Genomic DNA, 12,250 nt, shown 5'->3' on the forward strand with positions numbered 1-12,250 from the left:
TAAATTAAGATTTTTGTATTTGTATTTTAGAAACACTGGTATTTAATTTTTAAATAACCTAGGAATATTTAAAACATAATATTATTTTATTATTCATATTATTATAATACAATATTTAAATATAATATATTATGAACCTACTGCCCTACTATTTCTAGACGTTTACATGGCAATAGTAAAACTCTATCAAACCTATTAGGTACGTAAACAACATTTATTAATATGACAAATATTTCAAATTTCAAAAAAGGGGGACCCTCGTGTTAATACCCCTCACTTTGTTTTTTGGATAGCGCTGGGAGTTTTTGTGCACAAACGTCGGGACCTTGTGCACATTTCTGCACAAACGATGCACAAACGTTTGGCACATTAAAAATTTCAATTTTCCAAAAAGAGGATGTCTCGTTTCAATGCCCCCCCCCCACTTTGTTTTTTTGGATAGCGCTGGGAGTTTTTGTACACAAACGTCGGGACCTGGTGCACATTTCTGCACAAACGATGCACAAACGTTTGGCATATTCAAAAATCCAAATATTCAATGTGGGGGGGGCTACCGTTTCAATGCCCCCCCCCCATTTTGTTTTAGGAATAGAGCTTTCAGTTTTTGTGCACAAACGATTGGAGTTGGTGCACATTTCTGCACAAACGATGCACAAACGTTTGGCGTGGTCAGAAGTTCAAATTTTGAAAGAGTGGGGGGGGGCCATTGAAATGGATCGTCATGGCCCGTCGTGTTTTCAAAAACGGGCCTTACCGTCAGAAGTGTAAGTCCACGGGCAATTAGAACAAGAAAAACTCACAAACGATACCGAGCGATAGACTTGAGTAAAAATAAAATATAATAGTATTAAGTAAAATAAATAAATAATAATATAGGCTAAGAATAAGTATAGTGTTTAAAAAAAAATTTGTTCACACTTTGAATCAATTTTCAATTGTTTGAAATGATAATTATATAACCACGAAGGGTAGAAGTGTTATGTACCGATACCCATCGCGAAAATTGTAAACACAATTGTTATTATAATCATTATATTATAAGTTATAAGTTATACTTATAACTATAGTAAGGTGCGTTAGGGATTGTCCAACGCACCTATAAGATAATATTATTATATTAACGTACGCGCCAAGCGCGCGTAGTCGTTAAATAATTGTCACAATAAACCAGGGCTTGAAACCGGTTACCGGTTTTTACCGGTATTCCTCTAAATAGGTACCTACCTTCGCAAAACGTTTCCTATGAATATATACTATATAGCGTGAACTATTAAGTTTTAAACGCCTCGAAAGTCGAAACTATAGTTTTTATAAAGAACTAGCTGAATAAACCCGGAAAAAAATGTTGATTAATTAACTCCTTTTAGGTGTAATTTGCTGTGGCCGCTTTGCATATCGAAGCAAAATCATATTATATTTTAATTTTTAACCATCTCACGTGGAGTTGCTCGTGAGTCTCACTTATGGTTATGTGAACAGTATATTATCAGGTAAGCAATCTACCTGCGTTAGATTACAGACACAGTGAAGTTTGTGATAAAGCAAATGAATCAGTCTATCAATTTTTTCCAAGTTCACCCCTTTTAACCCCCATAAGGTTTGAAAAATCATTTCTTAGTGGGTGTCTACATCACAAAACAATACTACTGTCCAAATGTCATGCTCATAGCTTCAGCTGTTCCGGCTAGGCGATGATGAATCACTCAGGACAAGTCATATTATATATAGAGATTTAGTGTTGTACAAAAACTGTTAAATTTGAAAAAAAAAATGTATTTATTACTAAATTTAGAATTTACATTAGGATATATAACATTATTTTTCTAAAAATTAAATAATATCAAAATATATACATTGTACTGCTATAAATCATTATAGCCATATTTTGGAATTTATAAATGGTTTATTTTTATAATTTTATAAGTTTTTATTGTGTTCTATTTGTATTATGATTTTATTTTCACATATCTATGGTTTATGACATAAATACATGATATACTTACCTATACCTATAATGATTAATTACCATTGATAAGTAGGTACAATTAATTAGCACTATTTTTGAATATTCATAACTCATAAGTAATTACTATTGTTATTTAATTATGTATTAACTGTATATCTTTTTCAAATTATACCTTTTTACTATAAGTAATGTATTTCTATAAAAAGTTACATTATTGCCTGCAGAATGATAATTGCCAAGACATTTGAAAAAAAAATATTTATTTTTTTTTTGTCACGAGAAAGTAATGAGTGACTTTTCTATTTGAAAAGTAAAGTGATTTCATTACAATTTTATTTGAAAAACGATTAAAGTAACTTAGTTACATTTATCTCTAAGTAACGAGTAAAGTAACTTAATTTTGTTTTTAAAAGTAACTTATCCAACACTGGTTATAAGCATAGGCGAGGGCGCGTGGAGTATCCATTCTTTATAATTATCTGTGTAATCGACGCAGCCCGCAAGGACGGGCGTTGGACCAGTAGAGTGCGCGGACAGTATAATTTATCTTTATTCTACGGCTTTCGGATGTCGTCTCATTACAACTTACAAGCAATAATAATATCACAAGAATACAAGATAATAATATACTGGTTTGACGGACTGTATTCGCTCAGAGTCGTTTTTCGTTTTTCATATAGGTACAACGATATTATTTATCATTGAATTCAAATTATTCAATATATCCATTACAGTTGTATGCCACACGAGAAAGCCACAACAGAGATGTAACCACTTAACCACTTTTTTGTCTACATGAATTAAATTACTTCAAAACAGTATACTAAAAACTATTTTATTTTGATGATTTACAATAAACTCAGTATAAACAGTTACATAACCATAATTATCTATTTTATGCATTAACCATACCTAATAATACGTTATAACTTATAAGTTAAGATAATTATAAGAACTAGGTTTATTCTAATTAAATTAATTGTATTTAAATTCAAATAGTTAATAAACTAATAATTAGAGCAATGTACAATTATTTTGCTACATTTAAAATAAACATGATCAACATTTATTCAACATTTGTTTGGATATAATTTACTAAAACTGAAATAATTGTGTAACAACTAACAATAACCCACAGTCTGCGATAAAAAAAATAATAAAGATTAATTATTTATTATTTTTCCACAAAATAAGTAATTTATAAATTACAGAAATAATTTGATAATTTGACAAATATTTGTAATATTATTTTAGATTCTGAGTGAAACGATGAACGTATTGATTTTACAATGATGTGTGCTTTTTTTTTTTATTTTTTTTTTTGTGTGTCTGTGTACACGATAAGTAGATGAAATAATGTATCGATTTTCAACTTCAATATCTTGTTTGATGGGAAAGTGAATATCGGTGCGCGAGGAGGTCAAAATTCAAAATTCCCAATAGTTTTCAAAAGCCATAGGAAAAACGACAAAAAAATGAAGGAAAAACAGGAATTTTTACGCAAAATCGGTGTTCCACAAAATCGATTTAGGTTTTTGGTGTAACTCTAAAACAAATGAATGTAAATATACATGAAATTTTCACTGGTTTATATTTTCGTTTATATTTGCATTTTCTGTATACGATAACATTTTCAAAATATTTTGATTTGTTTTGAACTATTTAGGAACATTTTCAGTTTCCAATTTTATTAGTCTTTTTATCAATGAATGTCAATAAAACTTTATTTGTTGGCTAAAAAAGCTTGACAATTTAATACCAGGCTTCTACTGTATTGTTACAAATAAATATATTATATTTTATCTTATATTTTAAAAAATATTAAAAATTCTTGGTCACAGTTTTTTTTATAAGCAATTAAAGTTCAAATCTTGAAAAAATACGGAAAAAAACACAAAAATTAACAAATTATTTTGAGTTGAGGATTCATACAAATTTTTCTTTTTAAATCTGAGATTTGACAATGGAATACAAGATTATTCATCTTGAAAACTTCAAAACTGAAAATGTCCGTAAACAGCTCAAAAAGAGTCAAAATATTTTCAAAATTGTATGGTGTATAGAAAATGCTAATATAAACATTCAGTGAAGTTTTCAAGTATCTACAGTCATTCGTTTTTTAATTACAATAAAATAAGAAAATTGTTACATGAGAAATCGAGTGAATATCAAATGTTGTAAAAATATAAATTTCAGACGTTCATAACGATTTAATTTAAGTTTCTTGTAGACATTTTTTTTTTTGATAAAGGTAGACAAACTGATGAGTAATCTTATATTACATTTTCAAATCTTAGATTTAAAAAGAAAAATTTTTATGAATTCTCAACTCAAAATAATTAGCTAATTTTCGTGATTTTTCAGTATTTTGTCAAAATTTGAACTTTAAATGCTTATAAATAAAAACTGTGACTAAGGATTTTTAATTTTTTTCATCTGCCTTTGAAACAATAACCTAGGAGCCTTCTCTTAAATTTTCAAGCTTTTTTACTCAACAGATAAAATTATATTGATATTTATAGAAAAAAAAACTAAAAAAATTGAAAACTGACAATGTCCGTAAACAGCTCAAAATAAGTCACTTTTACTGTCCTAAAAGGTGATGACAGACACAAAAAAAAATAAAAAAATAAAAAATAAAAAAAAAACACACATCATTGTAAAGTCAATACATTCATCGTTCCACTCAGAATCTAAAATATATAGGTATATAGAATATGACTATACAAAATATAAGAGAGCGCGGAATATGAATAGTATATTATATAATGCACAAGATAGGTAAACAATGTCATATAGCGTAATTACAACGAGTAAAGATATTTAATTTGTCCATAATTGAGACTTACTTAATAATGAAGTAAGAAAAGTAAGGAGGGGTCTTATGATATTCGAGAATTTGGAGAGAAATGAGGTTAATAATGTTTCAATACTTGAAGAAAGTTGAGAATAATTTTGACCAGAGGAAGTTATTTGAACATAAGATGGTCGATTGGTACCAAAAGAGGGCTTAGTATAAAATTGTTTTTAGGTGAAGGAGTAGAAATGAGAGGATCTCACCTAATTGGAGGATTGAAACCTTAAAGTTTTTTATAGTTGGGGCAACCTTTGTAGTTGGCGGTGTGGCTACCATTGCATAGACCACATCTGGCCGGAAAGTCACATGACTTGGTACAGGAATCTGAGAAGTGGTTTTCCCCACATCTTACACATCGTGGATCATGGTAGCAGCTGTGTTTCCAATTATGTCCATAAGACAGGCATGCATAGCAGTGTGGTGGGCTTTTTCCTTGGACGATAAGAATGATAACTGAAATCATTCTCTTCTAAATGCGTTAGTAACATATTGTAATGTCCAACGAAACGCGTGCGGATGATAAGATAGGAGGGCATGAATTTACAAATAAAATTTGCTGAGTGAATTTTGGTCATAAGACTAGAGATGAAAGTGGAGATATTTTCCAAATTTTTAATGTAAACAGGCAGTACCTTTATTTTGTCATTGCTATTGCGGATTTGGACGTTGATTGTAGATGTGTTCAAGTCGACGTTATAGCGCTTAGCGAGGACGGAGAACCGATTTGGACTTGTGAATAATTTGGTTTTCTTTTCTTCTGCCTTGATGAGAGAGGAGATGTAGAGAGATTTCTTTTTTTTTTGTATTTTTGGAACGATATTCGTTACGTTGGGACGAAATGATAACTTGAATATTATAAGTTATAGGCAAAGTCGTAAAAGGAAAATGCGATTAGATAAGTGATAATGTTGTTGTTGTTGTTGTTTATTAGACAAACGAATATTAGTACTTCAAATAAATAGTTTTTTAAACTGAACATTATATAACACAATATTATATGACACCATTTCAAAATGGATTTGTCTATACTAAATAATAACTTTATAATAATAATACTTTACTTTTATTTGACAAACGTACTCAACTTGTCCTAATAATGATTGATATTTATTTTTAAATACGTCAATTACGTAGGATGGTGACCTGTACCTACATTGCATAGTTGAAAAGTAACCCATAATAATATGTTATAATTTATAAGTTATGGGACTAGTAGATTAGAACTAGTATTAGAACTAGTTTTGTAGAAATTGATCTTGATTTGTGTAGATAACAATCTAATAGTAAGATAAATATCTAAGTAAATCCAAATTACTTAATTAAAAAAAACACGAACAAATTTTATTCATTTTTTGTTTTTATATAATGTATTAAAACCGATATAATTGAGTAACAATCATCTGTAATAAAATAAAATAAAAATTAATAATTATTTTCTACAAAATTGATACATTTTTTTTATTGTAATTCCTAATGGACTGTACCTATAAATTATAATAATACTATCATTTTACCAAATATTTATTTTGTTATTTTCTGTACATTATAGGTATAATTTTGTCAAAACCATAAAATAAAGTGCAGATTTTATTTGAATCACCAATCACAGAAAGGAGGTATGTCCATAAAATCAAGTTTTACTTGGGACACAGAAAACTGTCCATACAATAGATACAAGGAAAGAGATAGCTCAGAATAAACATCAGAGGCGGATATTTCCGTTACGGTTTTATTGACTAGTCCGTTTTACACAAAATATGTACCTATCTAAGGTAGAGAAATTATTATTCTTCTATGGGTATTATTCTATGGGTAATTCGGGCTTGATAATTTAATCCGGGGTTTTTCGTAGATTTTTCGTAGATTTTTCTTATACTAAATAATTCAAAAATATTAAAAATAAATAATCATAATTTTTTTTTTTATAAGTATTTGATTATTTGATGATGAAATTATATAATGCATATAATAATAAAATCATTTTTGTTATTTTGTTGTATTTAGAATATATTAATAGAAGAAACATAAAACATTGCGTACAGTGCGTACATTAAATAATTTGTTAAACACAATAAAATTGTATTGTACAAGTGTTTAAATTATTTATTTTTTAAATTCCAAGCAAACATAAAATAAATAATTAATTTAATCAATTAATAAAGCTGTGTAGGGATTATTATTGTTAAATGGTAGTTTCATAAATGCATTTCTAGAATTGTATATAGTATTAGTTAAATAATAATTATATTAGTACTTACCCTAAAAAACATTTCTAAGCTTATGATTTTCGTTCTAGTAAATCTTAACTTTTTGTGGTAAGCATTATTCACTTTCATTGTTAATAATATCAATTTTTTACACTTCATATCCATTTCGGTCCAATTACTTCTGTACAATGCGAATATTATTGAATCTTTCTTTAATAAATAAAAAGTCATATTTGAATGAAAAATCATTTCTATACAATTTAAATCTGTAACTACATAATCTGATAATTATTTTTGTACATTGTGTATTTTAAAGTTTTTTCTAAATGTGAAGATTCAAGAGAACTTTATACTTTACAATGTGAAGTAATAATATTTTATACTTTGACTAATTAAACAGTATATTGTTGCATATAAGAATGTCGAATGTCGATGATATTTATGATATCTAATAAAAATTGAATTATTCAGTGCAAATCTATACTCTGTTCATTAAAAAAAATAAAATAATAATTGTTTCCAATACTTTAAATATTCATAAAACGCATATTATGCCTGAATGCCTGATCAACAAATATATTATAATAAAATAAAACAGCATATTATACAATTACTTGATTGTGTAAATTTTCAAATAAATAACACAGCATTAATATTTGAAACGTGAATGTAGGAATTGAGCCAATAATGTTTTTTATTACAACTTTTGAATCCGAACATCTATCCACGTCTGAGAAACTCTGAAATCATTTTACTTTAAATGAGTTTAATACTTCATAACTTAATTTACAAGTACTAAGCACATACGAACTTCAATAAGTTTAATATTATATTTATCTTTTACGGATATATTATGGATAATGGACAATTTGTAACGAATAATCAAATATTTTAACGATAAATTGTACTATCTAATATCTATATCGATTAGAATAACTAAAAATTAAAATAACGGGTATTTTTCTATATAATATCATTATGCAGTAACCATTAATACTATGAAAATATTATGTCGTCCTAGCACAATGTGTTATTTCATAGCTGGATAGTACTTTTTATATTAAAATAGAATTTTATAGATTTTAATAAAATAAATGCATACGTGGCCACATCGGTTTGATTGTTAAATTGTACACCAAAAGATGCAAGAATGTAATAAATAATAATTGTAATTTGTTTGATAACTTATGAAAATTTTGATGGAAAATAAAATAAAATGAATTATATCATTAGAGATTAGTATTAGTTATATAAATTGTTATAATTACATATAGCATTAATAACAATCTCATTCATCTAAATAATTGTATAAATGTAATATTAAATAATTTTAAATTGATAAAAAAAATAACTATAATACAGTCTAAGTGGGTATAACGTAATTTGTTTACCATTATGAGAATAAACCACGGCATGATGAGCATGAATAAAGAAACAAAAACTTGTAATAACATTACTCTGCTAATTATAGCTAAAATATCTTTATATTTCCTGAAAAAAAATAAAATAAAAGCACAGCCTTATTAAGTTATTTAGCTTAAGTAAATGAGTAATGACCTAACAACGTTTTTGCCAATTGAATAAATGTAGGTATGTGTTTATAGTTTATATACTCAGTAATGTTGAGGTTAGATTTAAGTATGTTCGATCGAAAAACTTAAAGGGGACTAAAGTAATGTTTTCCCCCTTCTCCACTCATACCACTACAGCAAGAAATCACATTTACAATTAATGTCATTCAATATTTTTGATCAATTCAATTTTCCAAATTTATTTTAACATAAGTACCCCATTTTGTGCCAATTTGTGTGCAACTCGTTGTTTTTTCAAAGGTCGTAAGGACTTGGAAAATAAATAAATTTTTACGATTCGAAATTTGAGGAAAACTACTACTAAATATTAAAAAAAAATAACAATTTAAATTTTTTATTTAATTTTTATTTTTAGTGGGTCAAATTTGTTTAAAACAGTGCATAAAAATTCATATTTTGGCGGGTTGATAAATTCTACTCTGGTACAAACTTCATAATATTATTGTGTGTTGTATTTTATTGTATTGTAACTCATTCATTTGTAATTGTCGAAAATTAGTAATCATTTTTGGTGCAAGAGAACTACATTAAGTATATATTATAATATAATATTTTATTTTATACCTAGCATAAATATTTTATAATATGCAGTATGTCTCCCTTACCATGTCATACTCGGTATGTAAACTTAAATAGGTAATGATTATTTTCATGCATAGGTATTTAGTTAGTAATAATATATCATGATAAATCAATAAATAATAAATTTAACTCTTACTCCATAACTGCTTGATGATCCTTTATAATTGTTATTAATTCATCATATATTAAATCGTGTTTGTTAGGTATCTTCTTTTTTTCATCTGTGTAATCTAAAAGTGTAAACACAATAATTGTGACCATTTATCAATATTTAGTAAATATCTAAGAAGAAGGCCTAAATGTTAGAATTGTAAAACATTACAGAACTTCATAATATGAAATCAAATTCAAATTATTTACTGTTGTCTGTTCAGAACTTTTCCATTATCTTAAATTTCTAATAATAATACTCCACTATCCTTCGATGATATTTTGAAAGGAGCAAAAAAAAGATGCTATCTTCATATTTATATTATTTATCAGTGATCACTGGACACCGACTTTTAAGTAATAGAAATATTCGTCACTGTAAAAGGCACCTTTTACTATTTTAGTTTTTAATGCAATTTTCCAGTATTTATTAAATTATTGCTTTCGAGAATTAATAACTATTAAGTTATGTAAGAGTTTTCTACTTTAATACTCAATTTTTAGTGGGATTGTTCTAATAATTTGAATGTATTTTCTGTATTTATCAAAATACATTTTACTTTAAAGAATTTTTATTTAAATAGTATAACAATTAGAGGTGTTTGAATCAGTACACCAGTCATCAATAAAAGAAAAAACAGAAGTATTATCCTCAATTTTTTTCTTGGTGAACTTATAATAATCTTTGAACATATTTTCACAATTGGCGTATGATTAGCGTATACATAACTGTTCAAAACTAATGTCTGCCTACACTCAATAGGCGTTCAACGTTCAACTAAATGCATATAATATGTATTAAGTGTAGTTTCCCTTAGTACCACACTCCAATCTATACATATATGGTATACTAGGTACTAATAAAATGTATTGAGTACTACTTTTAACCAGCTAGCTATAGAATAACAGCATTACGACCTTAAGACTGGCACTGTTTTTGGTATACCGGTAATTACCAGTAAATATAATCTGAAACCAATGGAAACCATTTATAAACTAAAAAATTATTTTCTAAAAAAAAAAGAAGAACAACGTCATTGTAAAACTAATAATATGTTCCCGAAATAATAAAGTATCAACGATAAAAGTGTGTGATATCCCAACGAAAACACTCTGCCAAACTCCGTGTAAAAAAAACGCAAAGTATAATTAAAACTGCTCTAAATGTTGTGATATCATTTTATAGCTAATTCTTTAAACTATAGATATCAATTATGTTTAAATAGTATGCTAAATAATTGAACTTAGCTTTGCGACTCGAGTTAAAAATTTAAAAATGCTATAGCATAGTGAGTACAATGAGTACATATTAATATTATATAGTCTATACTATATCATTGAAATAAGCAGTGTATTATTAATCAAGTAGGTATTTTAAATTCGCCGAGCTATAAGTTCAATTATTTAGCAGACTATTTTAACATAAAATATATAATATAATAATCTTAAGTTCAATAAAATAATGTCACAACTTTTAGAGCCATTTTTTTTTGTACATATATAGCTTAAAATTTAATACAAAACTACATTTTCGTTCAATATATTGACTTTACGAACTAAAAACAGGATTTAAAAGATGACTATTTATTTAAATTCATATTTATGTAATACGTTTGTATATAAACAATACGTACTAGCTATAAAATGTAAGTATACACACAAGTCAAAAGTCGTATATACTCACCAGATGGGGAAGGGTGGTCGTGAAGCGGTTCGTGTCCGACCGATTGGAACGCGACGCAAATCATTTGCATCTGGCCGTACATAGCTAAGCACAGTGTCACCAGAAGTACGTCGAATATGAGGAATAGTATTGTCAGCAAGACGACGGAGAACGTCTCGACGATATAAAACGTGATGTAGTGTGCGTTGTACGTGTCGTCGGATACGATTAAATAGAAATTCAACACGTTCTGGTGGTACTGACTGGACGTACCGTCGTGGTTTTTGATCGTTATTAATTCTCCGCTGCATGCCAGGGTACTGCCAATGAATACGGCCAACGCCGATAAATACGCGACGGCCAACACGGTCGTCAACCACACCGAACGTTCTCGCCAACAATCCAGTATAATAATATTATTATGTCCGTTGTTCCGGTGACCGGACGATGTGAGACCGTAGCGCGTGACCGACAAACAGTTCCATATGTCGTCCGAGCGGTGGACGACGATCCACATCTTGTAGCATATGAACACCATAATTTCCGCTTTCCAAAAATAATCCACGCTTATAGGCATATTGACCGTCCAATAGTACAGACCGCTAACGTTCAACATCATCAAAACGGCACACGAGTACAGCACGATGGATGCTACGGCAATGTGGTATATGTTTTTACCACGACATTTTATTGTTCCGGGATCCAATATTTGATATAAACCCATAATTTTTGCCAACCGAATGTTGAAAACGTGGTTCTTCTCGTCCAGAGTGTCCATTATATTATTACGATGTTACAATATTATACTTATGTAGAACGAATAATAATATAATATTATGTATTTTGCACGGCTGTTGAAAAATATATACAGATTCGTGTCACTGTTGATTTAACTTCAATAATAGCTGGTACTATATAGAGGTGATACCAAAAACAAAAATTTAAAAATAAAAAATATGATACTTTCGACTCTTATATTATCATAAACATTCATTATTATAGCGACATTATGAATTATTATCAAATTCTAAAATACGTATTCACGATTGCAGGTGCGTGTAATATTGTCCACACATTTGAGTTGTCCACTGTCTGTGTCAAATGGACTAAGATGTATTATTAATTTTCATAGGCGGATTTTCGTTATACCTACTTTATTAATATATAATTTATGCATAACGGTAAAAGGTTTAAAATAGTCATTGTCACGCAATTAAATACCTTATATCATAA

General features: G+C 28.1%; 1 protein-coding gene across 2 annotated transcripts; it reads right to left on the minus strand.

Moving 5' to 3' along the window:
• Positions 1-2,819: 2,819 nt before the first annotated feature.
• On the minus strand, positions 2,820-11,795 carry LOC132950473 (odorant receptor 46a-like). 2 transcript variants are annotated; one of them, XM_061021964.1, is made up of 6 exons: positions 11,039-11,795; positions 9,341-9,434; positions 8,422-8,521; positions 7,645-7,770; positions 7,082-7,240; positions 2,820-6,223 (listed from the first exon to the last, which is right to left on the minus strand). In XM_061021964.1, exons 1-6 carry the CDS (start codon positions 11,793-11,795, stop codon positions 6,194-6,196), a joined length of 1,266 nt encoding a protein of 421 aa, XP_060877947.1. In that variant the 3' UTR covers positions 2,820-6,193. The 2 variants fall into 2 exon arrangements, with proteins under 2 accessions (XP_060877947.1, XP_060877948.1); XM_061021965.1 differs by lacking the exon at positions 2,820-6,223 and having other exon boundaries at positions 7,088-7,211.
• Positions 11,796-12,250: the final 455 nt, after the last annotated feature.

Source organism: Metopolophium dirhodum, chromosome 8 (genome assembly GCF_019925205.1).
Source record: "Metopolophium dirhodum isolate CAU chromosome 8, ASM1992520v1, whole genome shotgun sequence".
NCBI classification, from domain to species: Eukaryota; Metazoa; Arthropoda; class Insecta; order Hemiptera; family Aphididae; genus Metopolophium; species Metopolophium dirhodum.

Coding starts and splice junctions, on each gene's coding strand:
- LOC132950473 (XM_061021964.1), bottom strand. CDS start 11,795: ATGGACACTCTGGACGAGAAGAACCACGTTTTCAACATTCGGTTGGCA. Junction 9,435..11,038: donor CGACCACCCTTCCCCATCTG/GTGAGTATATAC, acceptor TTACACTTTTAG/ATTACACAGATGAAAAAAAG. Junction 7,771..8,421: donor CGTGGTTTATTCTCATAATG/GTAAACAAATTA, acceptor AAATGATTTCAG/AGTTTCTCAGACGTGGATAG.